The sequence below is a fragment of the Cordyceps militaris genome (assembly GCF_000225605.1).
Source record: "Cordyceps militaris CM01 unplaced genomic scaffold CCM_S00006, whole genome shotgun sequence".
Taxonomy (NCBI): domain Eukaryota; kingdom Fungi; phylum Ascomycota; class Sordariomycetes; order Hypocreales; family Cordycipitaceae; genus Cordyceps; species Cordyceps militaris.
In genome coordinates this window covers 1,913,183-1,931,809 of record NW_006271974.1, presented here as the reverse complement: position 1 = coordinate 1,931,809, position 18,627 = coordinate 1,913,183, and the positions used below count along the sequence as shown (strand labels likewise).

Genomic DNA, 18,627 nt, shown 5'->3' with positions numbered 1-18,627 from the left:
GCTGTTATATGACCCAATCGAGTTCCGATGTGATGTGTTGCTTTTTCGCCGGAAAGGGCCCCTTTGGGGAGGAGAACCGCCCCGTCCAATGGCGGGGGACAGACCCAAGTTCAATGTCATCGGCGAATGAAAGAGTGCCAGGGGCATCGGCCTATCACGCCACAAAGGTCATGAGCGATGCACAGACCTTTGGTGACCCTTTTTCCCACACCGCATACCGATGTTGCGGAGGAGCCTCGTACGGCCCTGAAGATTCTCGCCAGCCGCATCTCACCGAGCCATCCGCATCCGGTTCATCTGAAGACTGAAGGCAACTGCCGCTCAAACGAGTCACGAGGCTGTGTGCAGATTCGCAAGACAATATCGCAGTCGGCTATCGCTCGGCGCTCGCATGCAAGGTACGACGTTTCAAGAATAGCATACCAGTCCGAGGTCAGATGACGAGTTTCGAAAACGTAAAAACTGTGACCAGGCCATCGGAGGCTGTCAATCATTGCTGCTCCTCAGCGCCGATGACAGCCCGGTACTCGACCGACTTCCGCAGAGTCTCTTCTCTTTCGTGGTGGACATGATGGGCGCAGCATTCAATCCGCTCATGCCCATTGCCTCATGACAGTACGTTGCGACGTCAGTTTATCCTCTCATACCGTATCCGATTGCGGAGTTGCCATAGTGGCCGTATAGGCGCAGCGGCAATGTTGTCTGCTCTGGTCTTGGTGACGGACGCTACGAGGAGCGTCGATTGACGCTGTATCATCATCTGGATCATCTGGAGATGGGGTTTGAATCGCAGGATATCTATGCTTCCATATTTCCAGCCTCTTCTTCATAAAGTCTTCATAAAAGCGCCATATCCGGCCAGGACGTCCTCTACGCAGGCAATACGCCAGAGATTGCCGACCCGCCTCGAAAAGATGTCGCATTGGAGCAGCCACGATACTTGTGTCTCCTCAGTGAAGTTCCCGGAGAGCATAATCCCTTGAATGGATCATGTGAGCTAGTATGATGGAGGAAAGCAATTCGCTAGTCAATAGTCAAAGGAATATGCCAGCGCAGACCCGCCACTAGCCTCTTTCAAGGGCACAAGGCCACTTCCGCATCCAGTCTTGAAAAGGTGGTCAACGTCAAAAGTCGCCGGAGTCGTTTGCCAGTCCAGTTTTCCGTACATGGCAGCAACATAAGGAGCATCCATATTCATATCGCACAGGTTGCAGTTGACCAGGATCCGCGGGTTTAGGCTGCCAAATATGACCGGCCCGCAGCGCGTCGTAGAAGCACATATAACAGGCCGGGCATATATCAGACTCCGCGGCGGCCGGCATCACAGAATACCAAATCTCGGATTTGCGTGCTCTCTTCCGATACGTCGGGCTGCCAAAGACAGCCTGTTCAAGCTCGACCTCATCCAGAACCACACGTAGAAGCATTTGATGTCAACCATGCACGTCACAGTCGCGTTTGGCGGTAAGCTCCAGAGGGTGTGGCTGGACGTTGGTCGGAGGCGATGACACCATGCGCACGGCATCATAATAGCACGGTATGTCAGTCAAAATCCCAAACTCCGGGGCGCGCAGGATGTGCCAGCCAACGCGACGCGCTCTCCGCCTGGGCGACGGCCGCGCATCGCAAAAGCCTTTCTGTGAAAGAGGAGCCCGCTGGCGACCTGGGGCCCAGTTCCCCATCGCCCGTCGTCGTCGTCCCACCGAGGAGATTCTGGCTCAACTCCCAGGCCACGTCGCACTCGACAAACTTTGGTCTGCCGGTTGCCGTGAGGGGGGCTGGCTCGGACAATGACAACGCCAGGACGTAATGATTCTCGTGGCAGCGCGTGGCAGGCGTCAAACTGGCCCGTATGTAGCGCGAATTCTGCGCCGTAGGTCTGAAAGACATCGAAATCGGGTTCCTCGGTCCCGCGGCGGAGAAGCGCCCCGAGTGCGAGGCAAACGGCCAAAGTCGCAGTAGCGGCAAGCGCCGGAGGTCGTCACTCTCATGGTCTAATAAAGCTGGCTGTAAAGGGCACCGGAACCGGAGCTAACAACTCGTTGGGAACAGCGGGAACAAGGGCCAGGGTTGGCTGCCAAGAGCAAGGAACCAGTTTTGTTCCCACGTCGGTCGCCGATCAGCACGGGCATCTTCCCATCAGATAACAGCATCCATCGTCTTTTCGCATCTGCAACGACGACAAGAGTCTATTGGATTGAAAGACTCTATCCTGGGGGCACAAAGATCTGGAATGGAGGGGGTCGCTGTTTGGTTGCAAGTTGGATGTTTTGATGTCATCTCGCTTCGGAGTGACTATGTCCAGAAAATGCCTGCAGTAAATTGGGGGCCAATCAGGGCCCTACCCTACACGCGTTGGGTGTAGCACTCGCAACAGAACTCGCAACAGCACTCTTGTGGTTTTGTTGGTGTGTTGATCCTCTGGTATCCCGCGTCGTGTCTTCGATTCGACTGAAGGCTAGCGATATTGTGAGGTCGATTCTAGGTGCGGTGCCATTGTAAAATACTTTGGCTCGTCGTCGAATTCACTAGAGCCGCACGACTGGCAAAACATGAGGCTTGAATTTGTTCAGGCAGATTGTGACCGACTCAGAATAACGTGTAGAGTCATTTCCTTCCACTTCACCAAAAGAGTGCCAAAACTTGCGTGTCATAAGTACCGGTACAGGGTAGACATCACGGGACATTTTCGCTGGCAGGCATTTCCCTTGATAGAAACCCTTCTTTCAGCGGGGCAAAGGAATTCGTAAGACACTTGCGATATTAATGTAGAGGTAGATACAGCGGGAGAGTGTATGATTGGCCAGTATGCCGAATTTTGAGCGTGTTTATGCGTATCATGTATCGCTGTGTGAACGCCCATGGAAGCGAATACATGTTAACGGACCTGAACACCAAACCCGGACCGTTCTTGGACCTCTGGCAAGCTGAGGAAAAAAATAAAATACAACGACTCATGCGGGAATTTATCATGGCGAGGAACATGTATAAATTTGGTAGCTATCTCAATGATCTAGAGTTGTCATTTTCGGTGGTTCAGGATAACGACAACCGTCTCTCATGCCTGCTTCTTGTTCATACTGCTCACCCACCCCGTGATTTGCGCTCTAAGAATACCATCACTTATAGCAGAGATACTGTCGATCAAAGTTTGGACACTTTGTGGGCGCTGTGATGGGTCCTGAGAGAGGTTAGTCCTCCAGCACCAAACTCGGTCACGAACACTTACATGATGCGGAATCTCGTGCCGTCTTAGACGCACTTGCAGCTTGCCGTACAGCGTCCAGCATTCTCACACGACGAGGCAGCACCGGGGGCGACGCAAATGGCAATGGTCAGAAGAGGGTCCCAGTTGGGAGAGTCTCCGGCACACTCGGGGCCGATGGTGAGGCTTGCGCAGTCCTTGGTTGTCACCGCGCCGGTGCACTCCAGCTTCTTCTCCTGGGCAGCAGCGGCACCAAGGAAGCTCAAAGCAGCGAAAAGGGCGAAAGACTTCATGATGAATGTTGTTGGAGGTATTCGGGCAGAATATGAGTTTTTGATAGAGAGGATGGAGGAATTGTGTGTGATGGGTTGTTGAGACCTGCCATGCCAGGCGCAGGGCTGGTGGGCTTATATACTTTTTCTTCAAGAGAGTTGTTGTAGTGAGATTGATAATGCAGATTTTATCGAATGACACAAACTTGGCGACCCAGTGACGAGAACCTCGTCGTATCGCGGCAGTTGATACCTTCCATCAGGATACCGGCAATTGAGGCAAAACACGCAATTGTCATCAAGCCAAGCTCGCCGAGCTCGTAGCGGCTGTGCAGATCTCGTATAAGCTACGAGTCAGTAGAATAACAGGTGAGCAAGTTGCAAATAAAGTGAAAAAATCGACTCGTCTTCCTTGGACTTTTGTCTTTCTCCTGGCTCGGCCATGCCTTTCATCAATCGCTCTCACTCTGTTTGCTGATTCACATTGGTCAGTGGGCCTGGGAGATTTCGTAGAGGGCGCAAGTGCACTTAGATGACAATAAGCGTAGATTATCCTTGCCCATGGGGAAAGAAAATGTACCCATTTCATCCGTGAGTACTACGTAACTCGGGTCCGCGTTCTTTTGCGTCTTCAATATCATGATGCGGCGTGTTTTCTGGGGCAGGTAGCCAGTGCTACCAGGGCTTGGTCCTTAGAAGTTCAGGTAGTAAGCATCCAACAGCAACGGCGCCGCTATACTTGTCCGCGAGTCATATTTTTTTTGTTTCTTGTCCAATCGAATCATATGTTCTTGTCAAGTTGCAGACACTGCTTTACTATATATGTGAGAGCTGATCAATTGAGGCCGAACAATTGAGCAATCTAATTGGTGGAGTTAAGCATGTGTCTTCGGCTTACGGCTGGCGGGCGACCGCCCGCCCAGTAGCGCCGTTTTGTATGACAACAGTCATTCCGTTTGTCGGCTCGGTTTTCATCCAAACCTCTAAAAACAGCTTATCATATCTTTTGAAAGCGATCCGAATCTTCCAATCACGAGGATCTCTTCCTTCGCTGCGCTGCGAGAATGGCAGAGCCGGCAAAGCGACGCAGGCGACCCGCCGTGTAAGTCCCATCCGCCAAGATGCCACAAAAAACGTCCATCTAACCCCGGTCCAGGGCCTGCGTGCTTTGTCGCAAGCGAAAAATCAAGTGCAACAGGAATTTTCCATGCAACAACTGCATCCGCTCAAGAACAGGCGACTGCGTGTACGAGAGCCGGCCCGTCGACGCGCCTGAACCGGCACATGCTACGCCCGCGACGGCAACCTTGACCACCGGATCATGGAAGCCCATCCTCCCTAGCCCTCGTCATGGCCAGGTTGGCACAGCCAGACCAAGTTCTGGATCCCTCCATGCAAGTCCCACATCCACACAGTCGCCGACCGACGCCGGCCATTCTCATGAAGATGAAGCAACGCGTCTCCGGCTTCGGATCCGAGAGCTCGAGGACCAGCTATCGAGGGTGAGCATGGAGGGTAGCAGCGCTAGCCCCCTCACGACGGTGAGTTCGTCGATTGAGACGAGCAGTTCGCAGCTGGGCGGCGTGTTTCACGTGCAGTGCGAAACGCCCATGGGCAACGAAGGGCCGGTCATTGCGCGCAGCATGATGCACAAGACGCGGTTGTTTGGTCAGACTCATTGGTGCGTGACTGGGGTTCTTTTGGTGAGCATACACATGCAACCGTGTCTCGCTCTCCCAGCATAATTGTGCCGGGGCTGAACTTCGACAGATACGCGACATTTTCGAAACGATAGACGAGCAGCTCCAAGAACGAGGCGCCGGGGCCTGGGCCGGCATCGCGCGGTGCAAGGTGCTCGCTCGCTTCATCAAGGCCAGGCGATGCCCGCCGTGGCCCGTTGTCCGCACCTCGCCGCTGCCGGAAAAAGCGCTCGCCGACAAATTAGTCGAAAACTACCTCGTCAACACCGAATCCATCTACCGCGTCCTGCACATCCCCACCTTTCGAGAGCAGTACGCTGCTCTCTGGACATCCGGCGCGGCGGCGGCGGCGGCGGACCCGGTCTTTGCCGTGCAAACCAAGCTCGTGCTGGCCCTCGGCGCCGTCACGAACGACTCGACCTTTTCCCTGCGGCCGCGGGCGCTGCAGTGGGTGTACGAGGCGCAGACGTGGCTCGCCGAGCCCAAGTTCAAGTCGCGCCTCGACGTGCCGACGATGCAGGCCAGCATCCTGCTGCTCTTCGCGCAGGAGCGCTTCGGCGTCACGGCCGACGCCATGTGGACGGGCGTCGGCGCGCTGGTGCGCCGCGCCATGTTCATGGGCCTGCACCGGGACCCGGCGCGCCTGCCGGACCGCACCGTGCTCGCGTGCGAGATGCACCGCCGTCTGTGGAACACCCTCTGCGAGCTGAGCCTGCAGTCGAGCCTCGGCTCCGGCGGGCCCGTGTTCCTCTCCCTGAGCGACTTTGACACGCGGCCGCCGGGCAACTTTGACGACGCCCAGCTCCTGGACCCCGCACCGGTGCCGCGCCCGCCGCACGAGTGCACGCAGATGACCGTGGCGCTCGCGCTGCGGGAGACGTTCTCGCAGCGCCTCGACGCGCTGCGCTTCCTCAACGACGTCTCGTCCGGCGGCTCCTACGAGGAGACGCTCCGCCTGGACGCCGCGCTGCGCGCCAGCTACAAGGCGCTCGGCCGCCGCCTGCAGGCGTGCCGCGGACGTGGCGCCAAACCGGTGCTGACGAGTGTCGAGCTGCGCATCCTCGACATCATCCTGTACCGCTACCTCACCGCCCTGCACGTGCCCTACTTTGTCGCGGCCATGCAGGAGGCCAGGTACGCCTACTCGCGCGTCGTGACCGTCGACTGCTCCCTCAAAGTATGGGCCTCCCTGGCCGGCACCACCGCCGCCGCGCCGCTGCAGGCGGCTCAGTCACCGCCGTTTGAGGCGGAAGATGGCCTGCGGCGGCAGGTGACGCGCGGCATGAGCTTCTTCATGGTTGCCGCGATGCATTCCGCGCTGCTCATTGTCATGGAGCTGCGCGCGCAGCTCAAAGAAAGCGACGGGCTGGGGCCCAAGATGCTCCGGCCGGACCTGGTGGCCGTGCTCGAGCAGTCGCAGGCGTGGTCCCTCGAGGTCATCGCGGCCGGGCACACCAACATCAAGGGGTACTTGCTGCTGCGGATTATCGCGGTGCACATTGACGGCCTGTCGCGGAACCTGTCGCAGGAATTGCAGGTCGAGAATCTACTAGCGGCGGCGACAGAGGTGTCGGAAACGTGCGGCAGGCTGCTGACGGACATGGCGGAGAAGCTCGCAGGGGGAGGGCAGCACGATAGGGTGATGGAGCCGGCCGTTGCGCCGATGCCGACACCGCCGGGGACGAGCGGGGAGTGGGCATTTACGGTAAGTCCGTCCCTTGGCGCGCACATTCAGTGCACTGATACCAATGAAATTAAAAGAAATATTCTGACTGAGAATACAGGGCTTGGATGATTTACTGGCCTCGACAGAGGCAAAGACGGAAGGCTGGCCGGCGAATTACGGCTACTCAATGGACGAGTTTGAATGGACCATGTTTGACTGCTGATTCGCCGTCTTGTCTGAGCGCAAAAAAAGGTCCCACGCCACTTACTACTACTTGATTTATAATATTGTACTACAAAGAGAGAGGGGTTCATTGCATTATCCCGTCCGCGGCGCACGTCTTATGTATTTGTCCGAGGAGGCGGACGCTGTCCAACGCACTCTCATGCGGGGCACCCTTGCGTCAAAATATATCTTCCGAGGTCCTGCAAGGTAATCCTAGATTTCTAATCTTCATCTCTTTCTTATACAAGAAACTATATTTCCATCCCGTCACCTGTAACATTCACCATGGCTACCGTCAACATTTTGTACCCCTCCGGTCCCGCCTTTGACCTCGACTACTTTCTGAACAAGCACTTTAAAATCGTCGAAGAGTAAGCTTTCCGCCCCAAACGACGCCACTCCTGGTCGCCGGGCTAGCTAACCAAGAACACCTTTCGCGCCAGGAACTGGAAGCCGTTTGGCCTGCAGAGCTGGGAGGTCATTGAGCTGGCGCCCGGCCAAAAGTACCAGATCCAGGCGATTCTGAAGTGGGACAGCCTCGAGTCTCTGGAAAAGGCAAAGGGGGGTGAGGCCGGCGCCAAGGTCTTTGGCGACATTGTGCAGTATACCGCGGCGAAGCCGGATGTGGTGGTGGGCAACAGACGCGCTGGACAGAGTCTGCTCTGAGGTTTCCGGGTCCGACTATCTAGCGGATCAGTGCTGTTGAGCTTTGGCTTCATAAATCAATATACAGGGCCGTTCAAGGCTGTCGATGCACTGCGCTCACCATGGACATAAGCATGTACAACATATTACCAGGCCAAAAAGATCGCCGACTGGCCGCGGATCAGGAACCCGTCCTCAACCATCAGAGCCTAGCTCGTGGTCTAGCGCATTCTTCCTTTGGAGCTATCATCAACTTGCAAGTCCAGCGCCAGTTCCCAGTCCAAGCAACGAACTAGTAGCGCCTTGTCCTTGACATAAAGTGGATGAACTGACGCTATAACATCTACGCACCCTGCCCGTCTGAGACATGCCCAGAGGAACAATCTATCTCGGCACCTGCGATCCACAGCCATGGCGATATTGATCAAGGACCCCGGCGAAAAGTCGCTCGACACGCTCCTCGCCACCCTCACCACCGTCCTCCACCCCGACACCTTTGTCTTTGCCACCGTGGACCAGGCCGGCGGCGCGCGCCTCCCCCTCCCCGCGCTCGCCGACCTGCAGCTCCTCTTCCGCGAGCAGGAAGCCGTCACCGTCGTCGTCACGCAGCGCTACGCCGAGGCCCACCAGATGGCCTACCTCTTCCCCAGCCGCATGATTACGCTCAACGTCACGTCGAGCCTCGACGCCGTCGGCTTCATGGCCGTCATCGCGACGCGGCTGGCCAGCAGCTGCGGCATGGGCGTCAACCCCGTCAGCGGCTTCTACCACGATCACCTGTTTGTGCCGGTGGGACGCGAGGCGGACGCGGTGGCCGAGTTGCAGAGGCTGGCAGAGGAAAAGAGGCGCGAGTTGGCGGCGTAGGAGGGGGCCTGGTGCAGAAAGGGGATACGGCGTTTGGAAGCAACACATGGAGGATAAACGGGCTTGCATTGGAAGGATCAAGAATTGATAATCCCAAAAACTGTACGGATAAATTATTATCGTCTCATCTTTCACAGAGGCCAGGATGACAGGGTGTCGGGCCATCGTCTTCCGTGCCACAATAACTAATAAAGCCCCGCACGAGCTCCCGGCTCCCGCTACGTTTCTGCCACCTGTTCGATTTCCTAGCTGGGGCGAACTGGACAGCTCGACAACACTTCCTTCCTACATTGCATCCGCGACGGGAATGTGATCCTGACCTGCCACGCACATCCTGCACTCGCAGCTTCCCACAGCTAGTTACAACAGACTACAACAACCACGCGACACCCACTACAGAGAGACAAGCATCCCCTTCCAACCCGCCCAGTATGCACCAGCACACCATCACCTCTGCCCTCACCGTGCTGCTGGCCACGGCGCCGACGGCCTGGGCCGGCATGTACACCAAGAAATCGCCCGTTTTGCAGGTCGACGCCAAGTCCTTTGACCGACTTATTAACCGTTCTAACTACACTTCTGTAAGCAAGCAAACATGCGAACCCCCCCCGGCGGCCTCGCACATCCACCCACTAACACCCTGGCTTAAAGATTGTCGAATTCTACGCGCCCTGGTGCGGCCACTGCCAGAACCTCAAGCCGGCCTACGAAAAAGCCGCCACCAACCTCGAGGGCCTCGCCAAGGTCGCCGCCGTTGACTGCGACGAATCCGCTAACAAGCAGCTCTGCGCGTCCATGGGCATCAAGGGCTTCCCCACGCTCAAGATTGTGCGGCCCGGCAAGAAGGCCGGCGGCCGCCCGGTGGTGGAGGACTACAACGGCGGACGCACCGCCGGTGCCATTGTCGAGGCCGTCGCCGCCCAGATCAACAATCACGTGGCGCGTGTCACAGACAAGGATCTCGAGGGCGTACTCGCCAAGGACGGCCCCAAGGCACTCCTCTTTACCGACAAGGGCACTACGAGCGCGCTCCTGCGCAGCATCGCCATTGACTACCTCGGCGTCATTCACGTGGCGCAGATTCGCAACAAGGAGGCGGCGGCCGTGGCACGGTTTGGCATTGAAAAGTTTCCTACGCTAGTCTTGGTGCCGGGCGACGGTCAGGAACCCGTGGTGTACCAGGGAGAGATGAAAAAGGCCGACATGGTCAAGTTCCTCAGCCAGGTGGGCGAACCCAACCCGGACCCTGCTCCGGTCAAGGCCAAGGGTGACAAGAGCAAGGCTGAGAAACCAAAGACCGAGAAATCAAAGGCCGAAACGGCGGAAAAGCCCAAGAAACAGGCTGAGGAAAAGCCAGAGGCTGCCGAGGACAAGACCGAGACCAGCGACGAGCCATCTCCCCCTCCCACTGCTACTCCTGAAATTATTGCTATCCCTATCGCCTCTAGCAGGCAAGACGTCGCCGAAAAGTGCCTCCAGCCCAAATCCCACACCTGTATCCTGGCCCTCGTCCCCGACTCCGAGACCGACGACAGCAAAAAGGTCGTCGAATCGCTCTCTCGTCTCAACACAAAGTACATCCAAGCCGAGCGCAAACTGTTTCCTTTCATTGCCGTTCCTGATGGCGTCGAGGGGCTGTCCGTGATCCGGAACAAGCTCGAGACCACAAACCCGGTCGAGCTCGTGGCCATCAACGCCCGTCGCAACTGGTGGCGCAAATACGAGGGCGAGTTTGGGGCCGCCAGCGTCGAGGCGTGGGTCGACGTCATCCGGATGGGCGAGGGGACCAAAATGAAGCTTCCAAAGGGTATCGTGGAGGTCGCCGAGGAACCCAAGAAGCAGGAGACGCCCGAGACGCCAGAGGTAACAGAGGAGCCCGAGGTATCGGAGAAGCCGGAGGCGCCAGAGGTATCGGAGGAGCCCGTTGAGGAGAAATCCGAGACCGAGAAAGAGCCTGAGGCTAAGGAGGCCACCGAGGAGCACGATGAGTTGTAAATGTATACTAGCGAGACAGAAACAATCAGACGTGAGGCCCGTCCCGGCCCGCGCTAATTGTTTCGATAGGCGTCGTATCCCATTCCAGTCATGACTTTCCAGTTTTAATAAAAAAAATTACTCGTCCAGATCCATCACCATTGTATCGCTCTTTTGTATCGCTCCCTCGCGCATCATCTTGGCGCCCTTTGTCTTGACCACGCTGTCGAGAAACTTCTTGACCTGCTTGCAGCCGTCGACGCCGACGACGAGCATGCCCTCGAAGCGGCTGACCTGGATGCGGCTCTCGCACGCCAAGACGGCGACGCGATCGCTGCCGCCCAGCGTGGCGACGGTGAGGTACGGCAGCTCCTGCTCCTCCTGCGTGTTGAGGTCGAGCAGCGGGTCGGCGGCGTCGTCGCCGGCGGCAAACGACGACGTGGACCCGGCCGTGCAGGCGGCGATGTAGTCGGTCATGGGGATGCCGGCGTCGACGAGGGCGAGCGTCGTGGCGTTGAGCAGCGCCGCAAGCAGCGAGCCGTCCTGGGACAGCACGTGCAGGGATATGGCGATGCTCGAGTGGGGGAAGATGTGCGTGTGCAGGTTGGAGGAAAAGGCCTTGGCAATGGTGATTTCCATTTCTTGTATGCGTCTGCCCCATGAGAAGAGAGGTTAGCCATCGGATATAACCAAGTTTTTTTTTTTTTTTTTCTGGCGCGGGGGGTTCTCACTTGTCGTTGCGGCCGCGCTTCTTGCGATCAACGCTGGAGAAGCCGGCAATGATGATGTTGACGTGCACCGTCGCGCCGTCGCGGGTCGCATTGGCCTGACCGCCTCTCCGCTGGGCCTGCTGCTGCTGCTGCTGCTCGGACGGACCCGACACGACGCACATGACCTTTGTGTGGCCGATTTCGAGGTACGACGAGCCGTCGGCGGCATCCTGGGTGCGGATGAGGGCGTGCAGCCGGCGGAGCTCGTTCCAGCGTCGTCCGTCCACGCGCAGAAGCGCCAGCGAGTATGTTGACGTGTCCAACGGCATGGTTGTGTGTGGTGGCAAGCTGCTCTTTTTTTCTTTGGTCGTTGGTGTGAAATGAAGCTTGGCGGCGCCCGTTTTGTTGTCGTTGAAGCTTCTTGGGTCTGGCAGGTTTTTTTTTTTCTTCCTCCTTCTGGCTTGTTGTGGCGCAGACAAGTTCACCGAGTGGGGGAAAGAGGGCGGTGACGTTGTGGCCGGGCCCCGAGCTCCGTTGTGGCTGGTGGCCCCCCCGGCTGCAGGATGTACACCGGTTGGCCCCCAACTTCAACCAAGTCGAGTGAATTTGCCTAACGCGCTGTGCTGATCCTGGACCAGAATGGCATCATTCAAGAATCAATTACATCTCAATTGATACGGAGCCGCAGAAGAGGGCTTAACTTTTGCACCGCCCGTTCTTCCGACGCTGCCGCTATCGAGGCATTGGTTTCGGGGTTAAGTCGTTTGCCACAGACAGATTCACACATCGGCTTTGACAACCCCGTAGAAGTGGCGCATCTCCGAAGGCACGCTGCATTACAAACCAAGCGCAACAAACTTTACCTTTGCTCCCACTTCTTCGCGCTTTTCCCACTTTTTGCCTCTAGCTATGCTTGACTGGTCCCTCATGTCCCGAAAGCGTTATGTTGATGTCATTGGCGAGACAGCTTCCCCCGCTAGCACCAAGATCGGCCGGGCAGGCAACACCCAGTAACTTGCCAATAGTTTCATGCTCGCACTCTTAAGCTTTCTATATAAACTTGGTACTGTCCCATCCATTTAGACACCCCTTGCCCTGACCGTTTTACGCAGCTTCCCCCATTCTCTCTCTCTCCTTCAACTACCCATTTCACCTCGTAACAATCAACCCCCCCCCCCTCTCCAATCATGGCCTCTCTTCCTTCTTCCTTCAAGGCTGTCGTCATCGAAAACGCCAACGGGCCGTTCAAGATTGCGGAGAGGCCCCTCAAGGCCCCCGCGGCAGGCGAGGTGCTCGTCAAGGTGCTGGCTTGTGGTGTGTGCTTTAGTGACGTCGCCATTGCCAGCGGCGAGATGGGCAGCGTCTTCCCGCGCGTCCCCGGGCACGAGATTGTGGGCGACATTGTGCAGGTCGGCGACGGCATCAAGCACCTGACCGTCGGCCAGCGCGTCGGCGGCCCGTGGCACGGCGGCCACGACGGCACCTGCCGCGCCTGCCAGCGCGCGCAGTTCCAGATGTGCGACAACGAGCTCGTCAACGGCTACTCCAAGGACGGCGGCTTCGCCGAGTACGTGCTGCTGCGCGCCGAGGCCACGGTCCGCGTGCCGGCCGACATGGACCCCGCCGAGGTCGCGCCCCTGCTGTGCGCCGGCGTCACCGTCTTCAACGGCATCCGCAAGCTGCGCGTCGAGCAGGGCGCCCTCGTCGCCGTCCAGGGGCTCGGCGGCCTCGGCCACCTCGCCGTCCAGTACGCCGCCAAGATGGGCTACGAGGTCGCCGTCCTGTCCTCGGGCGACGACAAGGCCGACTTTGCCAAGCAGCTCGGCGCGCACCACTACATCAACGCCAAGACCCAGGACGCGACCGAGGAGCTGAAGAAGCTGGGAGGCGCTTCCATCATTGTGCAGACAGCGCCCAACCCCAAGATTGTCGGTCCTCTCGTCGCCGCGCTTGCCCCCGAAGGCAAGCTGCTCAGTCTCGCCCCCGTCGGCGCCGTCGAATTTGACACTGTTCCCTTGGTCCTCAAGGGTGCCAGCGTCCAGGGCTGGCCCAGCGGTCACGCCCTTGACTGCGAGGAGGCTATTCGCTTTGCCAGCACCCACGGCGTCAAGTGCATGATTGAGAAGTACCCCTTCGCTGATGTGCAAAAGGCCGTCGACAGCCTGATCGCCGGCAAGCCTCGCTTCCGCAATGTTCTCGTTATGCAGTAACTAGACGATCGAAAAGTACAGAGTAGAGGGATACAGGTCGGCGTTGAGAAAACTTCGTTGCATAGGAACGGTGTTGATGGGTTCTGTGGGTGATTCTTGGAAAATGTATCATTTGGTGGACTCTGTATGGGAGGTTGCTAGATCTAGCCGTACGTAATAAAAGTGAATAAAGGGAGTGTAAATCGCTAAGTACCAAAGAAAAGAATCGTAAACGCTGCAAGTGAAAATGCGTATGCTACATCAGGACGCTTGGCTCATCGTGAGGCGCCTGTTCGAAATAAACAATAACCCGTCCATCCTTGTCCAGTTCTGCCCCTCGATCTGATATGGGTGTGTAGATTCGTGAGTGCGCCACCTCTTGCCGACTGACACGGGCCTCGTCTCGTGGAATCCACAGTGATGGCTTGGGCTTCCACATGTCCGGAGGTGTGTAGTTGCAGTATTTGTTGTTTTCCGCGTACACAGTGTTGGGTATGCTGTCGGCGGGAATCAGCTTCCGCAGAGCGATAAAGTCTTCGTACTCCTCTGGGTGGAGGAAGCGTTGAAAGAAGCTCGGCTTGTCGGCATTTTCGGGACCAATGTTGATGCCAATCTTGCCCAGCCAGTATTTGAAGAATGGTGATTCAAGCTCGTCCTTCATCTTCTTCTTGGTGCTCCCCTTGAACCATTCCATCGCCGTCGAGCGGACGCTGCTTGCGCCTTCCATTCCTCTAGTGCCCGTCACCACATGCTCTTCTGCATCTTCTTCCTCCTCCTCCTCCTCTTCATCACTCTCAATTCTCGCTTCACCAAATGTTTGCGTCTCATCGTAGTAGCTATTTGCCGCACCAGAAGTTACCTCTGATGTATCTTCTGCGATCGCGGCAGCAGCCGCCGCCTTTTGCGTCTCTTCAATTTGAATTTGTTCCTCGAGCTTCATGGTCTGCGGCAGACTGACCAAAAGCGGCGCAATGGCATCGCCGACGGACATGTGAACAAGCAGAGTGAACAGCAAAAAGATGAGCATCAAAACAACAGGCGCAAAGGAACTGTTTAGCGCAAACAACCCAATCATGCACACTTCGGCCAAGTACAGTCCAACAATCAGATGCAGCAGAGCTTGCGGGTAGAAGAGCCCCTTGCTGTCATGCGTGGAGTCCAGAATGTAGATGAGCTTGTACTTCCACACAATCTGAATAAACCATAGCCCCAATGCAGCAAACAGTAGTACTAGGGGTGAAATACAGGAGTAGCTCAGGGCAATGACCCCCATATTGGAGTACACGGGAAAGATGCCTCCCCAGCCGGGGGTCGTCAGTTCTTTCCAGGCTCTGAATCGACTCCGAGGGTTATCGGTTATTTTCGCTAGGACAACATGACGGAGGAACGGCCAGACTTGCAAAAGATCTTTGCAACCGCTGAGAACACACTGAATCAAGATATATGACAGATAGAAATCGGAGGCTGACGGCAAACTCTTTGCCAACATATCCTTGGCCCCTAGTGGATTCTTGATGATTTCCGTAATGGCACCGGAAGCGGCAGAAGTCAGTGTCGTGATCAAGAAGACCTGAACAACCTGGAATGCAAAGTAGGCGTTTTGTGTGAAGAGCTCGACCCGGTGAGTCGAGGGGAGCCCAGACACGCGTCCGCAGAAGCGCAGCAGAAAAGGCACAACCGCCATGAGGAGCGAGAGCGCCAGGGCAGGCAGAAAGCCCTGGATGAAGCCGATGATGAGCTTCGGAAGCTTATGTATCCAACTGAGGAACGGCGCAATCTTGATGAGCGAGTCCACATTAGACACCAAGCCAACAAAGGCCGACGGAATCGACCAAAAGACAATGGCAGCCAGCACGAGCGCCATGACCCCTGTGCGTCGCATGATAAGCTCCCACCACTTCATGCGAAGCGAGCTCCAGATGACCTCGTCTGGTCGGATCCCCAGCAGCCTCACCGACATTTGCAGTGGGCGGTGGTGGGCGAGGACCTGCTGCGCTGCCTGCGCACTCTCCTGTGTGTCAAATTCGATAAAGGCGGCAGACACGGTGCCAGCTTCGCCTCGCCGCACGATACGGCGCGTCTTGAAGATGAGCAGGTTCAGTTCGCGCAGTCGGTTGCGCGTCCAGCGAATCGTGTCCACGCGGCGCAAAAAGTTGCCAATCGGGCGATGGTGAGGGCGCTTCTTGGTAGGGATCCAAAGGGACGCCACGGAGCCGCGCAGGTCGGGTAGCGTGTCGTGCAAGCCGTACGGATGCACATAATCAGGATCCTCCTCGGTGGTCACACGGTCATCCTTGTTCTCTGTGGCGTCGACTTTTGTCTCATCGGAGTGGCGGTGCTGTAAGTGCTCAGTTGAGTCGCTGGAGAGCAGTGTCGGTCCAGGAAGATCAATTTCTAGTTTCTCGCTCGGGAATCTCGTCAGTTCGTGAGATGTCGCTGCGAATCCTCGTTCTGAGCTCGCAGACTCTACGTCGACGTCATGCTGTTTCTCGATACGTTCTGGTGGTGGCTCGCTAATAGGGTGGTTCGGGTGCTTCTTCAAGTATTGGTTGCGAGCAACGTTGGTCATCTTGATCAACTTGACCTCGGCATCCTCCAGTCGCTTTGCCGTCTGTTCTCGTTCCTTTACAAGCTTGGCAAGCACTTTGCTGCTTCGGGGAATATATATTCTCTTTGCTGAGTCGCCGTATAGCTTTCGAAGGCGGGCTTCATCCTGGTATTTCTGAGGCAGACCGGTAACAAGCATGGTTTTTGACGAGATGCGCTGAGCATAGTGGGGTGAAGAAAGATATGCCTGGCGTAGGTTGACGTAGTAGATGCATTCCCTGACAATGGTGAAGAGGACAAAGCCAAAGTATGCCCAGGCAACAAAGAGGTGGGCGTAGAGCTTGTTGGGGTCTTTGACATTGCCAATCGTCAGCAAGGCAAGCTGGTAGTTGCCATTGCCGCCAGTTGCGTTGATTGGAAATAGGATGGGATAGGTCAGCAAACAACCGACGAAACAAATGTTTCGCAGAACCTTTAGATAACGCAGGAAGAAGAAGCCGTCAATGGTGGCATTATTCAAAATGAAGGTGTCGGGAATCTTGAAAAACGGCACTATCCAGTTGAAAATGCCGCTGGGTAGCTCTGGGCTCGGTTCTCTGCTACGTGTTAGCCCAACTCGCTCGTACTCGGCAAGACTGCGCAAGCAAAGGGTACATACAACGGTCTTCGGATGGCGCGAATCGTTCGCGGTGCATACACACGCTTGAGTCGGGGGCGCAGGGCTAGGAATAGGATCGCCGTGACTCCGAGGATGATGCTGATGGGAATGAATGTGCCGCCGAGCTTGGACAGCGATGGGCTCTTGCTGTTGGCGGTCGCGCTGAGGGTTCCTTGACCGCTGGAGTCATTTCGGGTAGAATTGATGCGGGGATCGGAGTTCTGTTGCGCGCAAGAGCGTCAGCTATACGTCATCTCCGAGTCGTCGAAAAGATTCGAGCGTCTCGCCGGCCGGCGGCATGGCCACCAGCGTAGACACGCTCAGCCCAGCAGTGGGTGGTCGTTGAATGGCGGCCCGGGTACCTACCTGGTTGAGGTCGAGCCGGGCGACCAGCCACGGCCAGTTTCCGGGGTCATCCATCTCGACGTGCGAGGTCCAAGACAAGATCTAAGCGGCGGCTGGGCTATCGCCAGGCATTGTCGACTCTGGTCTGTGGCAGTCGCCGCTCGATGGGGGCTCCAAGTCGGTTGACGTTTTGTCTGGGAAAAGCAGAGAGAAGGAAAATGGACTGGGCGGCTACGATGTGCCGGTGGCCATCTGTTTTTGAGTGGAACGAGGCCGGTCAAGATTGAAATTCTCAGTTGGTGGTGGATCGCGTGGCGCTTCTTGTCCTAGACACCCTGCATAAGGCGGGTCGGGCGCTGAGCAGATGATGCTGCGACGAACAGATAATGGGTTGCCAAGTTGCAGAGCCAAAGGCAGAAATTGATCATTACGATACTGGAGGGAGAAGAACGAGTGGGGGGGGGGGGGGGGGCTGCCATGAAAATGGGGAATGTGGCTCAAGGCTGGAGCTAGTTATTTAGTTAGCCCGCGGACGACCACCAATCGGCATGTCTTGTTTGGGGGGGGGCGAGGAGGACATTATTCAGATAACGCTACCCAACTTCCACAGGATCAGCGACGAGGATGATGTCGTACTGGGTGCGCGTTGACGGCGAAAGGGGGAAGCTGGAGAGACAAGATACACAAGTACGAGGGCTATGTAACATGCATGATGATGCAGACATGCACACATGCAGATTTGGCAAGCAAGCAAGGAGCGGAAGCAAGCAGCCCGAAAAGGATTTCAATCTTGAGTGGCGGAAAGTGCACAGGGAAGCGACCGTTGTGGCGTTGCAGCATCTTACGAATCTTACGAATACTCTGGAAGAACTACCTAGTAATAACTAGTTACCCAATATTTCGTTCCTTTTTCTTCCTTTCTTTTTGGGCATAATAAAACCCGCCTCGAATTCAGTAAGTGGGCAGGGACCCTGGGCAATTAAGATTGCGTGCAACTTGCGACTATTCGTGCCTCCTAGGTACCTAGGTACTTTAATTCGTACCAGGTAATAGAGGTAATAGTAGGTAGTTGGGGGCGCTACAGTGGTGTTGTACAAGGCCAGCAGCGCAGCAGCATCGTACCATGTGACATGTCAAAAAATCATGGACCCTTCTCGAGAAGCAAAGAATAGCAAACGCTTCATCAAACGCTTCACTACTGCATCTCCAGCCGTGTCGCCAAGACAAGACGCCAATTTTCTCTCCTACCAGCCTTCGCCTAACGACCTGTTCCCACTGCAAAATTCGCCTCGGACCAACAGATCCGTCACCTCTCTCACGCTACTGGTCGCGCAATTGCGAGGCGTGAACTCTGTTTTGTGGGTGATCCCTGCCTTTCGAGAAACTACCGTTCAGGAACCCCGAGTCGCTCCAACCCGTCAGGGGTCTGGCGAGATAATAAAACGTTCTGTCACATACCCCTGCCTGGCACAGACTCAATCGGGACCGGGGGATCGCGTTGCACTGGTGCGAGGGCGCAAATAGTCCAAGACATGGCGAAGAGTCATTGCTCGGAAATGTCAGTGCAATAATTTGTACTAGCTTCACACTGATCTGTCCCAATTCTAGTTCAATGTCCTTTTAGCAG

General features: G+C 56.4%; 8 protein-coding genes across 8 annotated transcripts; 6 read left to right on the top strand and 2 right to left on the bottom strand.

Annotated features, from left to right (window-relative positions):
• Window positions 1–1,439: 1,439 nt before the first annotated feature.
• On the top strand, window positions 1,440–2,147 carry CCM_07869 (uncharacterized protein; the record flags this gene model as incomplete). The annotated part of the gene is made up of 4 exons (XM_006673009.1): window positions 1,440–1,464; window positions 1,575–1,768; window positions 1,859–2,009; window positions 2,053–2,147. The coding sequence occupies 4 exons, from the start codon at window positions 1,440–1,442 to the stop codon at window positions 2,145–2,147; spliced, it is 465 nt and encodes a 154-aa protein (XP_006673072.1).
• Window positions 2,148–4,541: 2,394 nt separating this feature from the next.
• CCM_07868 (C6 transcription factor, putative) lies at window positions 4,542–7,066 on the top strand (the record flags this gene model as incomplete). Its single annotated transcript, XM_006673008.1, has 4 exons — window positions 4,542–4,579; window positions 4,634–5,180; window positions 5,248–6,882; window positions 6,962–7,066. The coding sequence occupies 4 exons, from the start codon at window positions 4,542–4,544 to the stop codon at window positions 7,064–7,066; spliced, it is 2,325 nt and encodes a 774-aa protein (XP_006673071.1).
• Window positions 7,067–7,353: 287 nt separating this feature from the next.
• On the top strand, window positions 7,354–7,734 carry CCM_07867 (Ethyl tert-butyl ether degradation EthD; the record flags this gene model as incomplete). Its single annotated transcript, XM_006673007.1, has 2 exons — window positions 7,354–7,439; window positions 7,512–7,734. 2 exons carry the CDS (start codon window positions 7,354–7,356, stop codon window positions 7,732–7,734), a joined length of 309 nt encoding a protein of 102 aa, XP_006673070.1.
• A 390-nt stretch (window positions 7,735–8,124) lies between these two features.
• On the top strand, window positions 8,125–8,577 carry CCM_07866 (transporter; the record flags this gene model as incomplete). The annotated part of the gene is made up of 1 exon (XM_006673006.1): window positions 8,125–8,577. The coding sequence occupies one exon, from the start codon at window positions 8,125–8,127 to the stop codon at window positions 8,575–8,577; it is 453 nt and encodes a 150-aa protein (XP_006673069.1).
• A 431-nt stretch (window positions 8,578–9,008) lies between these two features.
• CCM_07865 (disulfide isomerase, putative) lies at window positions 9,009–10,572 on the top strand (the record flags this gene model as incomplete). The annotated part of the gene is made up of 2 exons (XM_006673005.1): window positions 9,009–9,158; window positions 9,229–10,572. The coding sequence occupies 2 exons, from the start codon at window positions 9,009–9,011 to the stop codon at window positions 10,570–10,572; spliced, it is 1,494 nt and encodes a 497-aa protein (XP_006673068.1).
• A 117-nt stretch (window positions 10,573–10,689) lies between these two features.
• On the bottom strand, window positions 10,690–11,590 carry CCM_07864 (exosome complex exonuclease RRP41; the record flags this gene model as incomplete). Its single annotated transcript, XM_006673004.1, has 2 exons — window positions 10,690–11,203; window positions 11,283–11,590. The coding sequence occupies 2 exons, from the start codon at window positions 11,588–11,590 to the stop codon at window positions 10,690–10,692; spliced, it is 822 nt and encodes a 273-aa protein (XP_006673067.1).
• An 858-nt stretch (window positions 11,591–12,448) lies between these two features.
• On the top strand, window positions 12,449–13,471 carry CCM_07863 (alcohol dehydrogenase; the record flags this gene model as incomplete). Its single annotated transcript, XM_006673003.1, has 1 exon — window positions 12,449–13,471. The coding sequence occupies one exon, from the start codon at window positions 12,449–12,451 to the stop codon at window positions 13,469–13,471; it is 1,023 nt and encodes a 340-aa protein (XP_006673066.1).
• A 235-nt stretch (window positions 13,472–13,706) lies between these two features.
• Window positions 13,707–17,075, bottom strand: CCM_07862 (DUF221 domain-containing protein; the record flags this gene model as incomplete). The annotated part of the gene is made up of 3 exons (XM_006673002.1): window positions 13,707–16,593; window positions 16,656–16,876; window positions 16,905–17,075. The coding sequence occupies 3 exons, from the start codon at window positions 17,073–17,075 to the stop codon at window positions 13,707–13,709; spliced, it is 3,279 nt and encodes a 1,092-aa protein (XP_006673065.1).
• Between the last annotated feature and the right edge of the window lie 1,552 nt (window positions 17,076–18,627).